This window comes from Canis aureus, chromosome 13 (genome assembly GCF_053574225.1).
Source record: "Canis aureus isolate CA01 chromosome 13, VMU_Caureus_v.1.0, whole genome shotgun sequence".
Classification (NCBI taxonomy): domain Eukaryota; kingdom Metazoa; phylum Chordata; class Mammalia; order Carnivora; family Canidae; genus Canis; species Canis aureus.
This window is the reverse complement of record NC_135623.1, coordinates 13,346,008-13,362,793: the sequence shown is the minus strand read 5'-3', so window position 1 is coordinate 13,362,793 and position 16,786 is coordinate 13,346,008. Positions and strand designations below refer to the sequence as shown.

At 35.2% G+C, this 16,786-nt stretch overlaps 1 protein-coding gene across 12 annotated transcripts in view; it reads left to right on the top strand.

The window, feature by feature from the left end:
* The window catches only part of ZMYM4 (zinc finger MYM-type containing 4), a 140,885-nt gene that overhangs the window by 98,752 nt on the left and 25,347 nt on the right, over positions 1 to 16,786 (top strand). For all 12 annotated transcript variants that reach the window (XM_077844792.1, XM_077844796.1, XM_077844793.1 and 9 more), the window contains 14 exons: positions 54 to 266; positions 2,647 to 2,797; positions 3,292 to 3,407; positions 4,758 to 5,033; positions 5,206 to 5,356; positions 6,341 to 6,513; positions 7,089 to 7,239; positions 8,033 to 8,173; positions 8,523 to 8,560; positions 9,478 to 9,622; positions 12,135 to 12,253; positions 13,572 to 13,743; positions 15,716 to 15,769; positions 16,374 to 16,553. In XM_077844792.1, the coding sequence (XP_077700918.1) occupies positions 54 to 266; positions 2,647 to 2,797; positions 3,292 to 3,407; positions 4,758 to 5,033; positions 5,206 to 5,356; positions 6,341 to 6,513; positions 7,089 to 7,239; positions 8,033 to 8,173; positions 8,523 to 8,560; positions 9,478 to 9,622; positions 12,135 to 12,253; positions 13,572 to 13,743; positions 15,716 to 15,769; positions 16,374 to 16,553 (2,080 nt within the window). The remainder of the gene's footprint in view (positions 1 to 53; positions 267 to 2,646; positions 2,798 to 3,291; positions 3,408 to 4,757; positions 5,034 to 5,205; positions 5,357 to 6,340; positions 6,514 to 7,088; positions 7,240 to 8,032; positions 8,174 to 8,522; positions 8,561 to 9,477; positions 9,623 to 12,134; positions 12,254 to 13,571; positions 13,744 to 15,715; positions 15,770 to 16,373; positions 16,554 to 16,786) is intronic.

Sequence of the window (16,786 nt, the reverse complement as noted above, 5' to 3'; positions counted from 1 at the left end):
AAAACAGCTTTTCATGGTCTCTGCTTGTTGGTATGTTGGTTTTTAATTCCTAGATTCGACATGAAGTTAATTACCAGAATGTGGTACATAAACTTTGCAGTGATGCCTGCTTCTCCAAGTTTCGCTCTGCCAACAACCTCACCATGAACTGTTGTGAGAACTGTGGGGGATACTGTTACAGTGGCTCTGGGCAGTGCCACATGCTTCAGATAGAGGGCCAGTCTAAGAAGTTCTGTAGCTCTGCGTGTGTCACAGCATATAAGCAGGTACGTGATTGTATTTAACCCCAAAGCTTTTGTTCCTTTTAGGAGGATCTACATGTTTTGGTAGAACTGATTTATGAAAATCTTGTAACAAAAATACTAAGATCATATTATTAACTTAATATTTTTACAGATAAATAGTACTTGTCAAATGAATGTGTATGAAAAATCTTTTTAAAGTGGCATGTTTTTTTTCTTCATACATTTGAAATACATGCTTTTAGGGCATGGCATTTGTATTTCAAATATGATTCATGTTTTTGAACACTATTTTGAAAATGCACAAAGAAGAAAAATAATGCATCTCCCAGAGATACCAATTCTCATCTTTTTGGTGAATCGCTGTCTTTGAAATATATTTTGGTTATACTTTTTTATTTGACAAGGTAAGGTCCAAGTTACATATATATTCTTTCAATCAGTTCCATATAGATGAAATTGCAATTCAGAAAATGAAAATCTTACCATTAATTGTTTTTAAAAGGTTTTTCCTTTTCTTCATGAAATAAAAAAAATGTAAATTATATATTATTTTGTGAATTGATGAAGTTTATAGAAGATGAATTGGATGAATGCTAATGACAAATGCCTTTTATGCAGTTTCATTTTTACTATATTTGTATTTTGTTAGTAAATTTAGATTTTAATATTCATAAATCCAAAGGAGTGGTAAGAACCTTCTATATTTTGAATTTTACAGGGCCTTCCTGTTTCAGTGAATTAGCAGATCATTCTTTTCCTTAAAATAATAAATTTCTATACAGTCTACCATGATGAGTGAGTGTAATGTTGATTGAGAAGTTTCTTTTTTTGAGAAGTTTCTTTTAAAGCATTCTTAATACTTTGCAGTGAATTTGGAAATTTCAGTTACACGGTGTTTCCATTTATTTCTTGTTATTATGAAGCACATTCCTTCCTCTAGAAACACCTGGTTTTGCTTTCATGGCGGGGGGGGGGGTGGGGTGGGGGGAACCCAGTGGGGGTGGGGTGGGGGGAACCCAGTATCCTCATGAGCTTATCCTTGTCCAAAGGACTATTTTCCTGATACTGTATCAAGTACTAAAAGTTACTTGGAATCAGTCCATTGAAAGATGGTTCATACTCCACAAGAGAAGGAGAAATACGTTGAATCATCTTAATTTTAAATTTATTTATTATTTTTCAGTTAGCCAATATCTATTAAATATCTCACATATTAACCTGTACTGTGGTGTAGAGAAAGAACATGAATTTAGAAGTAAAGCAGATCTTGATTTTATTCCTTGACTCTATTCAAATAGAATTTTACCATGGGGAAAGCAGTTAAACTCCCTGGGTCCATTTTTTTATCTGTGAATGGGTATTGTATTATTACTGTTATTGGGATGCTGTTAGGCTTATGTGAAGTAAGAATGAGAAAAGCACCTCGTATACAACCTGGTGTATTGAAGTTGGTCATATCTGCTGCTTTCTTTCCATCCTCATGTATAACTCATTGAACAAACATTAGATGTGATTCCTGCTTTGAGGGGCTATGTGTCTCCTGGAGGAGATAGATTAATAACTGAGTGGAGATGCTGTGATGGAAGTATTATGGTGTATAGCAGGGAACAGAGGAAACATGATCGGTTCTACTTGCTAGAACAAGATGAGACTATCAGCAAAACTTCACAGAGATCATGGGTATTGGATATACTTCATAAGTTATTCTGAATGTGTGAAATGTTATTAGTATTTAGCATTATTTGCTGCTGGGTCCCTAATTTAGTGGGAACTGAAGATAACTGACTCATTGCTTATATTTAGACACTTGTGATCTCCAAAGTTGCTCCCACTTTATTGCTTACTTGCTTATTGCTTTGTGTGCTTTGTTGTTATTAGTGGTAGAAAATTGGTAGTGAATTTTCTATTAAGTTTATTCTCTTGAATTCACATTTTATTGCCTTATATAGCACCTTCTGTAGGGGAGTTCTAATTTTTAGCATAGTGTAAGAACATGAATTCCCTGTTGTGTAATTTTTAGAAATATCATTTTTGAAACTACATTATAGTCAATTAATAGATCCCCAAATTAATTGCCAGGTTGTGGTCAGCATTAGTTTTGGAATGAAATACAGTAGAATGGAAAATATAAAAATGCATCACATGTTAACATGATTTATATTGTTTTGTGAAACTTTTTTTTTAGTTTTATGTACATATATGTATGTATCATACACAAACAGAACTTCAGAATTATGTACTGGGTCACTTTAAAATTTATTTCTTACTGAGGATTGTAATCGTAAAAGTTTGAAAGCCACTAATTTAAAATATTTCAACAGTGTTAAGTATAAACATTTCAAAGAATTATGCTTTTACTTATAATTTGGTAAAAATGAATGTTATTTTATTCTCTTAATAGAAATCAGCCAAAATTACACCATGTGCGCTTTGCAAATCATTGAGATCCTCAGCAGAAATGATTGAAAATACCAATAGCTTGGGAAAGACAGAGCTTTTCTGTTCTGTTAATTGCTTATCTGCTTACAGAGTTAAAATGGTTACTTCTGCAGGTAATACTGGTTTCATAAACTATATAAGTATAATAGTTGACAAAAATTATGGTTATTGCTTTTTTATATAGTGGATTTTTGTCCAAATTTAATTGATTTTTAAGGCAAATTTAAAATATTTCAGATCTGTGTTGTAAAATATCACCTCTTGCTTTGATTGCTTAATTTATGTTTATTTATTTGCTTGCCTATTTGTGCATTCCCCTTTACCAAAAGAATTTCATATGGCTTCTTAATGTATTTTTTTATCCACACCTGATTAATTTCAAGATTTCATTTATTATGTAGTTTCAGGGTAGATTGTACCAACTATAGATTAAAAGAGATATTTTTTCTGTTAAGTTAGTTTTTGTCTGTATGTGACATGATTTAGTTTCAGTTCCTGCAACTTGACCTGGCCTTTGAATTTTCATATATTGGGTAATATTTATTTTCTCAAACATATGTGTATATTTGTATATATTATTCATTAGTTTTTATTTTAATTTGCTAAGGTGTACAAGTGCAGTGTAACAGTTGCAAAACCTCAGCAATCCCGCAGTATCACCTCGCCATGTCAGATGGAAGTATACGCAACTTCTGCAGCTATAGCTGTGTTGTCGCATTCCAGGTATGCTTCAGAAATCTTCCTCTTCTCCAGTCTGAGGCGACTACTATGTAGTCTGCGAACTTGGTATGCGTTTGCTCTTTCCCCGATTGCCTACACTTCTGTCTCAGTCCTGGTAAACTTGGATTCTTTGACTCCTGCTGTATTTGGATGCTTGTCATTTACCTGCCTTCTTTTAACATTAAATGGCGTTGTTATATCCACATTATCTATTGGGAGGATCCTTTCCTTTCCTTTCCTTTCCTTTCCTTTCCTTTCCTTTCCTTTCCTTTTCCTTTCCTTTTCCTTTCCTTTTCCTTTCCTTTTCCTTTCCTTTTCCTTTCCTTTTCCTTTCCTTTTCCTTTCCTTTTCCTTTCCTTTTCCTTTCCTTTTCCTTTCCTTTTCCTTTCCTTTTCCTTTCCTTTTCCTTTCCTTTTCCTTTCCTTTTCCTTTCCTTTTCCTTTCCTTTTCCTTTCCTTTTCCTTTCCTTTTCCTTTCCTTTTCCTTTCCTTTTCCTTTCCTTTTCCTTTCCTTTTCCTTTCCTTTTCCTTTCCTTTTCCTTTCCTTTTCCTTTCCTTTTCCTTTCCTTTTCCTTTCCTTTTCCTTTCCTTTTCCTTTCCTTTTCCTTTCCTTTTCCTTTCCTTTTCCTTTCCTTTTCCTTTCCTTTTCCTTTCCTTTTCCTTTCCTTTTCCTTTCCTTTTCCTTTCCTTTTCCTTTCCTTTTCCTTTCCTTTTCCTTTCCTTTTCCTTTCCTTTTCCTTTCCTTTCCTTTCCTTTCCTTTCCTTTCCTTTCCTTTCCTTTCCTTTCCTTTCCTTTCCTTCTTTCTTTCTTTCTTATGAATGAAATATTTTATTTATTCATGAGAGACACAGAGAGAGATTGAGAGCGAGGCAGAGACACAGGCAGAGGGAAAAGCAGGCTCCATGCAGGGAGCCCGATGTGGGACTCGATCCCGGATCGAGGATCACGCCCTGGGCTGAAGGGGGCGCTAAACTGCTGAGTCACCCAGGGATCCCCGGAGGATATTTTTAAGGGAGTTATTACTAGTTTGGTTCTCTAACTGGCTCAGTCAGTAGGGCATACCATGCTTGATCTTGGGGTCATGAGTTTGAGCCCTACTTTGCACATAGACATTACTTAAGAAAAAAAAAGTTAAAAAATTAAATACAAAAGAAAATTATTAGTTAAATTATTGTAGTTTTTGGATATAAGTGACTCTCTACCCCTTCAGTGATAAGCTGTTCTAAGGTAGGGCATTTTGCCTGTTCACAGGTGTGTCTTAAATACCTAGAACTATGCTCATTACACATGGGCACTCAGTGCATATTTATTTGAACAAATGATTCACATTGATCATCTTGTTTCATTTTTCAGAATTTGTTCAACAAACCAACAGGAATGAATTCTTCAGTAGTGCCCTTGTCTCAGGGCCAAGTAATTGTAAGCATCCCCACAGGTTCAACCGTGTCCTCAGGAGGGGGTAATACTTCTGCTGTTTCTCCCACCTCCATCAGTAGCTCTGCTGCAGCTGGTCTCCAGCGACTTGCTGCCCAATCCCAGCATGTTGGGTTCCCACGAAATGTTGTAAAACTCAAGTGTCAGCACTGTAACCGCCTTTTTGCCACAAAACCGGAACTTCTTGACTATAAGGTAAAGTAGGATCTTGATAAAGGGTTTGAGTACAAAATGACCTATCGATAAAATCATTTCTGGCTTTTCATCTCTCAAAATTCCACTACTTGTTTTGAAAGTAAGAGGGAATAAGGATTTCCAAAAGATAAACCAAATGTTTAATTAGTACTTGATGATTATTTCTTCACAGGGTAAAATGTTTCAGTTCTGTGGCAAGAATTGTTCTGATGAATATAAGAAAATAAATAATGTAATGGCAATGTGTGAATATTGTAAAATTGAGAAAATTGTAAAGGAGACTGTGCGATTCTCAGGTGCTGACAAGTCATTCTGTAGTGAAGGTAAAGCAAGATCATCTTACCTATTGAGCATGTTGGTCCTTTTAAAAGTAACTGATGATTTAAGCTGTTACTGTGTAAGTTTATCTCATTTAACCCTTGTGTATAACCACAGAGCCTTTTGTTTTGTTTATACTTGGTGTACTTTTTTCCTGAGCTAGTCCTTCATATCATATAGATGTCAAAATTAAGGAAAAGATGGTTGAATTGTATTACAGAAGATAGTGGTGATGTGATAAACATTTCACGTTCTTAGATTGGTAGGGATCTTGTCATTATTGCACTTTTTAAAAAAGATATATTTATTTATTGGGGGAGGAAAGACAGAGGGAGAGGAAGAGAGAGAGAGAGAATCTCAAGCAGACTCCCTGCTGAGCACGGAACTGGACACGAAGCTTGATCTTAGGACTCTGAGATCATGACCTGAGTTGAAACCAAGAGTTGGACGCTTAACCGACTGAGCCATCCAGGCTTCCCTATTTATTTATTGCACTTATATCTGAAGAGAACTAACTTTTGTTAGCAACATAAGATTATACTTGCATTGTTTTAAACAGACATGTTTCTGAGTAGGTAAATCAGTGTGAGGTAGATTACCTTCTTTACTTAAATGATTGTTTTTTATGTTGAAACTGTTTTGTTTTATTCTAGAATTGTACACAGTTGGCTTCCTAGACTAGTGGCTTTCAAATCTTTTGATTACAGCACAAAAGAAAATACATTTTACATTGTGACCCAAGTAGATTATCACCTACCCAAGTAAAACAAAAGTTTTACGAAACAAACCTGGCTTTTATTATATGTGATGCACTGTAATTTTTTCTATCCTGTCTTTATTTAAAAAAAAAATGGTTGTCTAGATCCTTTAATCTCTTGATCCTACGTATTGGTTAAGGATCCAAGTGTGAAAACATTGTCACAAGGTATTTAAAGATGTAGATACTTAATATTTTTTTCTCATTTTAATTTTGTCTTTCCTGTTTTTAGGTTGCAAATTGCTTTATAAACATGACTTGGCAAAACGCTGGGGAAATCACTGTAAAATGTGCAGTTATTGTTTACAGACATCTCCCAAATTGGTACAGAGTAATTTGGGGGGGAAAGTAGAAGAGTTCTGTTGTGAAGAATGCATGTCCAAATATACAGTTCTATTCTATCAGGTAAATATAATACACATTCCTGTGATTTTTCAAGTTAGGGCATACATTATTTCCTTCTTTTATTCTTTGGTGTAGTATGAAGGGCAATTTAATGATTTAAAACTTATAAGTATTAAATGTATTATGTTAAAAAATAAATGTATTGTATGACTTGCAGTATTAATAAAAGTATTAAGAAAATTTTAATGTCACTGAAGTTACATTCTTTTTGTTTTAATTTCCTTATAGAAGATATATCAGTCTTAAGACTAAAGTATTTAAAATTAGCATCGTATTAATTTATTATTTAACTAAAATGAATTGGTCTTCTGAAATTTTTGAAGAATATAGGTCTTACTTTCATTTCACTATGTTTTTTAACTACTCTTTATTGGCATCTCTATAATGTGACTTTTAGTATTTAGTATAAATAACAGAATAATAAGTATTTACCATGTTAGAGGAGCTAAGCTTCATTTTTGTGTTCTAGATTTTAAATTAATTTCCTCATTTGGCAATATATGTACTGCTTTCACCCTGTCAGGCCACAGCAATTTGTTTTTTACTTCTTTACTGTCTTCTTATTTCATAATCAGATGGCCAAATGTGATGGTTGTAAGCGACAGGGTAAACTCAGCGAGTCCTTGAAATGGCGAGGAGAAATGAAACATTTCTGTAACCTGCTTTGTATCTTGATGTTCTGTAATCAGCAGAGTATGTGTGACCCACCTTCACAAAACAATGCAGGTAAAATTAAACTTTATAGTCTTTGATCAGTGACAGGGACCAATTACTGTTCTACAGATTGGGAACTTTATTTTTTTTTTTTTTTTTTTTTTTTTTTTTTTTTTTTAATTTTTTATTTATTTATGATAGTCACACAGAGAGAGAGAGAGAGGCAGAGACACAGGCAGAGGGAGAGGCAGGCTCCATGCACCGGGAGCCCGACGTGGGATTCGATCCCGGGTCTCCAGGATCGCGCCCTGGGCCAAAGGCAGGCGCCAAACCGCTGCGCCACCCAGGGATCCCCAGATTGGGAACTTTAAACAATTGTTAATAATTTCATGAAATACAAATTTCATTCTGTTCAAATGACATTAACATTTAAATCCCTTTTTTATTTAACATGTTGGATTAAGGCTTTGTAAAAATGAGTTCATTATGTTTTCTCTGAGCACATTGAATTAAATAAACTCTGTGAGAATGATGGGAAAGAATGGTAGTTAATGTTTTGTAACTGGGTATATATACCTTGACTTCCTTAAAAAGGATTTGAGCATATAACAAAGGACATAGACTCTAAATCACATGGCCTTTTAAATGTACCACATGTGTAGTTATGTAGGAGAAAGTACATGGAATACTTTTAAGTTTCACTAAGTTAAAAAATTGAGAAAACCCCAGTTAATCCTAAAGTGATTTTTTGCTCTAACAGAATTTAACCTTACTAAAGTCATTGTTTAACCTCCTTGAAATGGTGATATCTATGTATGTGCATATAAATTACATAAGATTTTTTTATTTTTACTTATTTAATTAGCAAGTATTTCCATGGTGCCAGCTGCTTCAGCAGGGCCCCCGTCTCTAAGAAAGGATTCAACTCCAGTTATAGCTAATGTAGTATCATTAGCTAGTGCTCCTGCTGCTCAGCCCACAGTGAATTCTAACAGTGTCTTACAAGGTATGTCTGATTTGAAAACATTTATCTTGGCTTTTGAAGTTGAATACAGTCAGGTTGTATTTTTTTTTTTCCATTGGTGATCAAAAATGATCATATAAAAAACATAAAAATATGTTTGACACCCTTGTATTTGGAGTGGTGGCTCCCTGTGAGTTGCAGGGCATTAAACAATGTTTCCATCACTTCCAAATCTCTTTTTCTCATGTAATACTTTACTTGCTATCTTCTTGTGAATTAAGATAATACGTGTTTTTATTATGAGATTTTGTGCCTGTCATTCCACCATCAGCTTTAAATGCTATTTAAATAATTGTGTAAGATCCTAAATATTTATTTTAATTTATATCAGGTGCAGTTCCAACAGTAACAGCGAAAATCATTGGGGATGTAAGTTTTATTCTTTTAACTGGTATTGCCACTGTATTTGTTTTCCAATTTTATATAGTATGAACATGTCAATGCTAATTTTTCCTGCTTTATTCCTTATTATATAAATTTCATAAGCTCATTTAATATTTGGGAACAAGATATTCTGGTTAATTATGTCTTTTATGTACTTTGATTTCTTTGGCTGCTTGCTATTCCTGTGTAGTTACTGAAGGCTGTTTTTGTTAGATTGAATTTTAGTTGTAGAGAATTAAGTTTTACAGAATTCAGGCATAAAAGATATTTGGGGCATTTTGTAATGTAGTCAGATTATAAATGAGATATTTATAAAATGTACTTTTTTATTTAAGGACATTTGTTATCTTTATAAAAGCATTCCTATTTTTTCACTCAATACCTTTTTGTCTCTTAAAAGAAAAAATAAAAAGAAAAAAAAAAAAAAAGAAAAAATAAATACGAGCAAAACTTATGACTAGAACAGTGGAATTTCTAAAGTGTTTTCTGGTCTCTGGGATAACTTTCACAACATCCTTTGTCAAGTTACTTAAGTGATCATAAGTGATTCTGTTTTTTCTAGTTACCTTGAAACAAAATCTTATAAGACCCAACTCAGGAAATAACAGTTCTCATTTTAAACATAGCCTATTGTTACTGGCCCCCAATGTCTTACAATAGAAATAGTATTTTTCTTGGTAAATAGAACTGGTAATTAGATACAGAGTAAATATATAGTTATCAGAATATTACTATTGCTATTTCAGGAATATTGTATTTCTTACATATGTAGTATGTTCTCTGTCTTCTATGTAATTTCAATATACTATTTCTTTGAAATTATACTATTTATTTATTGTAACTAATGCTAAGCTTTTAAAAACCTGTTTGGTGTTTTTTTTTTTTTTTTCTTTTTTTACTAGGCTAGTACACAAACAGATGCCCTGAAACTGCCACCTTCCCAGCCCCCAAGACTTTTGAAGAATAAAGCTTTATTGTGCAAACCTATCACACAGACTAAAGCCACCTCTTGCAAACCACATACACAAAACAAAGAATGCCAGACAGGTATGTTCCTTACACTTTCTTCTTTTTAGATTTTTTTTTTAAAATAGGGAAAGGAATGTGAGAACTACTTAACATTAATTAAGTATCTACTGTTTCCTGAGTTACGTGTTTAAATGCTTATATGCATTACTTAGTTTTGTTCTCACAACTTACCTTTGAGTTAGGTATTTTCACCCTCTGAGAATTAAGAAATTATGGCAACGAGGTTTTAATTTATAATACCATACTGTGAGTACCTCATTTTTTTTTTTATTATTAATGACTAGTTTTTTGGAATAAGCATAGACTTTGGAAATATAAAGACAGGGCCTTAATTAAGAGGAACTGTTGTTTTGTGGAACATCCTTAAGTTTGAACCATTGCACCCTCTGTTTCAGATGAAGACACATTTTTTGCAGAGAGGGCTTTCTTATGAATGGCCTCTTAGGCAAAATCTCTGAGCTACTTTTCTGGATGCTGGGCATGGTGCTATCCTTTGATTTTTCTCAGCTCCCCTCTCTGCTTGCATGGAATCTGCCCTACCAGTGATCAGGGCTGAGGGTGATTGGGACCCCAGTATTCTTGGCCTGCCATTCCTGCAGTAGAACCTCTACCATATATGTGGCAGTCAGGTGACGAAACCCTAGCCTGTCAGCTATATGATCAGGCAATTTTTCTTTTAAACTTGGAGTTGGAGGGGATAAGAAATGATGGTGGCCAGCCCCCCCGGTGAGATATGGTAACCCTTGCTTGGGAGCTGAAGAAAGAAGAGTCTGTTCTTCCTGGATGAAGCTACCCAGTCACGCTGGCTGAGGCAGGGTATGGAACACGTGGTAGAATAAGTGTCACAGCCTCCCAAGGGCAGGGCAGAAGGGGGGAGAAAGAATCTGTGGACCCAGACATGGTGCTGTCTCACGACTCTGAGATTATGACCTGGGATTTGGACACTTGACCGACAGAGCCACCCAGGTACCCTGAAAGTCTCAGAATCGTAAACCAGACAGTAATCCTAGATTCCTAGATCTGGAAGGTTATCCTGGAGGTCAGTGCTTGTCAAACATTATTATGCATATGAATTACTTGGGAATTGTAGTAAGTACATTGTAATTTAGTGAAGCCTGAGGTTATGCATTTCTTACTAGCAGTGCTATAGAGGAGTTTGGCCTATATTTGTATTCTATTAATAATGACTTACCTAGTATTATGTAGCTTGCTTGTCAGACATCTGTAATCAGGTGATTTGTTCGGGTTTGATTTTGAATAGAGTTGACACACAGTGTTACATTAATTTCAGGTGTACAGCTTAGTGATTTGCCAAGTTTATGTCTTACGCTGTGTTCACCACAAGTACAGCTTCTTTCCCGTCACATGACTATTACGGTATCATTAACTGTATTACTCATGCTCTGCTCTTTAATTCTGGAGCAGAGCATGACTGGAGTCTGTTTCTCTTCCCCTTCACCCACTTTGCCCAGGTAGAAAGTAATTTTTTGTTAATAAAAAAATTACTATCTGTAGGTAATTTTTTTTTCAAATGTCCATTGGATTATGGTAAAATTGATCCTGTAATATTTCCCACCTAGAACACTACTCAACTTGTTAGCTTTTCACTTATTTTCACTAGCACCACCTTTTTCTTATATTAATGATTTTATAGTCTTCTAGGGTATTTTTCTGGCACATAGAAGGGACTCTGTAGGATACCTATTAAATAATTGAATGAATTCTCCATCCTTCTCAGTTTTTTCCTACTCATACTTAGGTTTCTGAGTTCTGTTTCATCTTTTAATACCTTAGAACATCTGCTTGTCTATATTTATCCTTTTTTGTAGGTGTCCTAGGCCTAATCCAGGTCATCATCATCTTAGCTCTATATACTGCAGTTGCCGCCTACTTACAATTGATACACTTTTTATTCCATGTTAAGATATAAGAGGGCCTCTAAGTTAAACTTTTCAGAAAAAATATTTTATTTATCTATTTATTCCAGAGAGAGAGAGAGAGCGCGCGCGAGCGAGCACAATCTATGGGGAGAGGCCGAGAGAGAGAGAGAGAGAGAGAGAGAGAGAGAGAAAAGCAGACTCCACTGATAAGGGATCTGACACAGGGTTTGATCCCAGTACCCTGAGATCATGACCTGAGCCAAAGGCCGGTGTTTTTTTTTTTTTTTTTTTTTTTTAAATTTATATATATAGAGAGAGACTGAGAGGCAGAGACACAGGCAGAGGGAGAAGTGGGCTCCATGCAGGGAGCCCAACGCGGGACTCGATCCTGGGTCTCCAGGATCAGACCCTGGGCTGTAGGCGGCGCTAAACCGCTGTGCCACCGGGGGTGCCTCGAGCCGCTGTTTAACTGACTGAGCCACCCAGGCACCCCAAGTCTCTGTGCTTTAAAAAAAATTATTTTTGAATTATAATTCTTTTGAACCATAAATCTCTATTGCTTTAAAATTTTTTGTTATTAAAATGTTTCTAATCCTTCTTGTTCATGATTTCTTTTTTTTCTTTTCTTTTTTTTTTTTTGCCCCCACTAGAAGACACTCCGAGTCAGCCCCAGATCATTATGGTGCCAGTTCCTGTACCGGTGTTTGTGCCCATACCTCTTCATCTTTACACTCAGTATGCACCAGTCCCGTTTGGGATTCCAGTTCCAGTGAGTAATCATTTGGAGATTAAGGCTGATATAGTGCATGTTTTCCTCAACTAAAATGTTATTGTGCTGTTAAAAAACTCTTCACTTGTTGGTAAAATATTCCTGACTATGGTTGGCTATTATGTTACTGTACTTTTTAATACAGACTGTATGAAGGATTGTTTCTTTTTCTTTTTTTTTTTTTTAATTTATTTATGATAGTCACACACAGAGAGAGAGAGAGAGAGGCAGAGACACAGGCAGAGGGAGAAGCAGGCTCCATGCACCGGGAGCCCGATGTGGGATTCGATCCCGGGTCTCCAGGATCATGCCCTGGGCCAAAGGCAGGCACCAAACCGCTGCACCACCCAGGGATCCCGAAGGATTGTTTCTTTTTTTTTTTTTTTAAAGATTTTATTTATTTATGATAGTCACAGAGAGAGAGAGAGAGAGAGAGAGAGAGGCAGAGACACAGGCAGAGGGAGAAGCAGGCTCCATGCACCGGGAGCCCGACGTGGGACTCGATCCGGTGTCTCCAGGATCGTGCCCTGGGCCAAAGGCAGGCGCCAAACCGCTGCGCCACCCAGGGATCCCTCGAAGGATTGTTTCTTGTTATACTCTGCCTTCTCAGAGAATGCTGTGATGTAGCCTTTTTATAATGTTTCATACGCAAAAAGACCACTCAAATAGAAGAAATATCAGAAACTGTGTGTATATGTCAAAATTCTAGATTCTCATAAGGGTGAGAGTAAGTACTATGATTTGCATTATTCTTAGAGATGTATTCACTGTTTTATTGGAACCATATATTTCTTTGGTGAATTCTTAAGGAAAATAGTTGTGTGAAACTGAAAATATTAAGCATCAGAAACAAAAGTGTGTTAGATAAGTATTTCTTTCTTTTTTTAAGATTTTGTTTTTAAAATTTATTCATTTGAGAGAGAGAGACAGAGACAGAGCACAAGCAGGGGAAGAGGCAGAGGGAGAGGGAGAAGCAGACTTCCTGCTGTGCAGGGAACCCGATGTGGGGCTCAATCCCAGGACTCCAGGATTGTGACCTGAGCCGAAGGCAAACGCGTAACCATTTGAGCCACCCAGGCGCCCTATATAATTATTTTTTAGATGATTCAGAGATACATTTTGTTGATTGTCCAGGAAAGCACTTAATTGAATTGTGATTCATATGGCTGTAGTCTTAAAAAAACAAACTAGCAAGACTATTTTAGTCATTAGGAATAGAAATACCTGAATTTGTTCATCATTTTAGTACTTAAATCACCTCATAAATAATAGTTTTGATGACAGACATGTTCCCCAGAAACTGTCCTTGGTCTTTCAGATGCCTGTCCCTATGATTATTCCATCCTCAATGGATAATGAAGATAAAATCACTGAGAGTATTGAAGACATTAAGGAGAAGCTGCCTTCACATCCATTTGAAGCTGATCTCCTTGAGATGGCAGAAATGATTGCAGAAGATGAAGAGAAGGAGAAGACTTTATCCCAGGGAGGTTGGTATATTTTTAAAATAAAGAAAGAAAATATACACTTAACAAAATTTGGGTAACTCAAGTAATATTAAGTATTGGATAGTCAAGGTGTTTCTAAAAGTTTTATTTGTGTTTAAATATCAAGTGTATGGGATTTGGTAAACTTATTGATACCTCTGAAAGTTCTGTCCTTTTTATAAAACTTTTCTTAGTTCTTAATTATTCCAGAAAAATAATCTATAAATCTTTTTCATTATTATCTTCTGGCTTTGTTCCTATATTCAAAGCAAGATCCCTATTTAAGAATTCCTGTTGTAAAATAATCAGCATGTTGATAGAAGTTAAATAGAACTTTAGGATGGAAAACTATTTGGTTCAAAATATAAATCCCGTGCTGTGAAGGTAGAAAATCGGTAAGAACAGTAGTTATATGCTCACCATACCCTAGATATGTTCTAAATGCACTGTGTGCATCACCTCATTTAACCTTTATAACAACCCTGTGGCATGGGTAGTGTATACTTTAAACCCTTCATTTGGAAAATAGGATATCATACTTGCCCTGGAATCAGGAAATGATAAAACAGGAAGTTGAATTCAGGTCTGTCTGACTCCAAAGCAAATGACAGTAACCAGAAGTTGCAGTACATATCGAGAAAGGTTTCTAGCCTTAGTACCGCTTTGATTTTTGGGTATAAGAAGAGAGAGAAAATGATGTTTGAATAGTTGAAATACACAAAGCCCTTTTCCTGTATAACTGATTCAGCCAGGAAATTATTTTTTCCTTACAAATGTTTTCATTTTTTCAGTGATGGTTTTTACAAAGCTAGGCACCAGGTTTAGATTTTGCATAATAAATTCTAGATGATTTTCAGAACAGTGTAGCATTTGAAAAAAATGTCAACTTTTCTCTTGTGTCGACATTAAGTTTTAAAATTATGGATATTCTAAAAAAATTATGGATATTCTGAGAGATGCATTAAAAGCTTATTTGTTAATATCCCACTGTTTCTGGTCTCATTTTGTTCTCTAGTATATAACCTCATAATTCTGACTCATTTGTGTGTGGAATTTAATGTCTTAGAATATTGCCCCTTATGCTTGATCTTCTAATTTCTGATATTTAGAAGCTCAAGCAATTCCTGTTAAGTCTCATTTTAAGTTGCTTCTCCATTCACATTAATCGTTAACATTTTTCAGGTGCTTCCTCTGTTCAAATATTGTAACTTTACCTTAACCTAAAAATTGAAGCAGACTGAAAAAATTTCCTTTTTTTTTTTTTTTTGAAAAAATTTTCAAAACTAAACTTGAAGACAGGTAGTTGTAATCACCATAGTGTAAGTAAAATCAAGTGGTTTAGAAACATAAAGGAGAGAGAAATGAATTCTATCTGAAGGGAATTGGCTAATTTATGTTTGATTTAAGAGAAAAGAAGCAACTTTTCTGGGTTTTGAAAAGCATTTTTCTTTTTTTTCTTTTTACTTTGAGTCCTTAAGCTTTTTATTTTTTAAGTAGTTAATTAATAGAACTGTGCTCTGTTTTGTTCCATGTGCTGATTGCTCATATAATTTATATTTATATATATTCTAAGTCTTTTGTCTTTTCAGTGCAGTGGTAAGGCATATTCTGGGAGGAAAAAGCAATTCAAAGCATATTTGTCAATTTGTAAATAAACCGTGTGTGTGTATGTCTGTGTTTTCATAGTAAAAAAAGATTCAGACACATGAGTGTCCAATCTTAAATAAAGGTCTCCCTTGACATGACTTGTCTTATGCTGCTACCTGGAAGTGTAACCACTGTTAACAGTCATAATTTAACTTCATTTACCACTAATGCCTAATTTTATTAACGAATCATTCTTTCTGCATATGAAGGCCATTTTCTTAGTATTCCCTAGTATGATTCATTTATATAAAGTAGTCATTTTGTTTGAAATGCAGTTTTCTTTGTGTATACATGTTAAGTTGTTAAATTACAACTTTTTTTTCTTTAGGATCCCAAACTTCTGAACAGGAACTCTTTCTTGACACCAAGATTTTTGAAAAAGGTTTGTAATTCTACATACATTTCAGATCTTAGAAATACTATCCTTGGAGTGCCTTGGTGGCTCAGTTGGTTAAGCATCTGCCTTCAGCTCAGGTGATGATCCCAGGATTAGGATGATTCCTTGCTGAGATCAAGCTCAGTGCCGGGCTCCCTGCTCAGCATAGTCTGCTTGTTCCTCTTCTTTGTCCCTCTTCCCACTTGTCTTCTCTTTCTCCTTCTCATAAATAAATAAAATCTTAAAAAAAAAAAAATACTGTCCTTGATTAGTAATACAAACCCATAAAGTATTAGTATCCTTGACTTAATATTTGCAATTTTAGGTATTTGTAAGGGGCATCAGATGTCTGTGATTGTATGCTAATGTGTAGTGAAAATAAAAAAGGTACCTCAGGTACTTGTTTTAAGGATTAATTGAAATAATGCTTTACAATGTGTACCAAGAATATGAAGCCAATTTTGTGAAGCTGGTGAAGTTACTTCATTCTTCAGTGTACCTAGGTAAATCAGCAACCATGTCTTGGTTTTGTTATTCTGGGCTTCAAGAAGGTTTCTCAGCCTGTATAAAGTCTGTCTTATGTTGAGCATTTATTTGTTTTCTGTTTCAGACCAAGGAAGTACATACAGTGGTGACCTTGAATCAGAGGCAGTATCTACTCCGCATAGCTGGGAGGAAGAGTTGAATCATTATGCCTTAAAGTCAAATGCTGTGCAAGAGGCTGATTCAGACTTGAAGCAGCTCTCAAAAGGGGAAACTGAGCAGGACCTGGAAGCAGATTTTCCATCCGGTTTGTGCAACATACTAAATACTCCTGATTTTAGAAGACTGGTAGAACTCTGAATTGACATTATGAAGCAGATCTACTGTGTGCTAATCTAGGACACAAATGGTCCCCACCTTTGAAGGTTAAATAATAAGTGGTCAATTTTTTTTAACCTTTCCCACAATAACCATGTAGGTTTCCTTGATTGTTAATAAAGTTTTTATTTAAGCGCTATATCCTTTGTTTCTCTTAAGAAC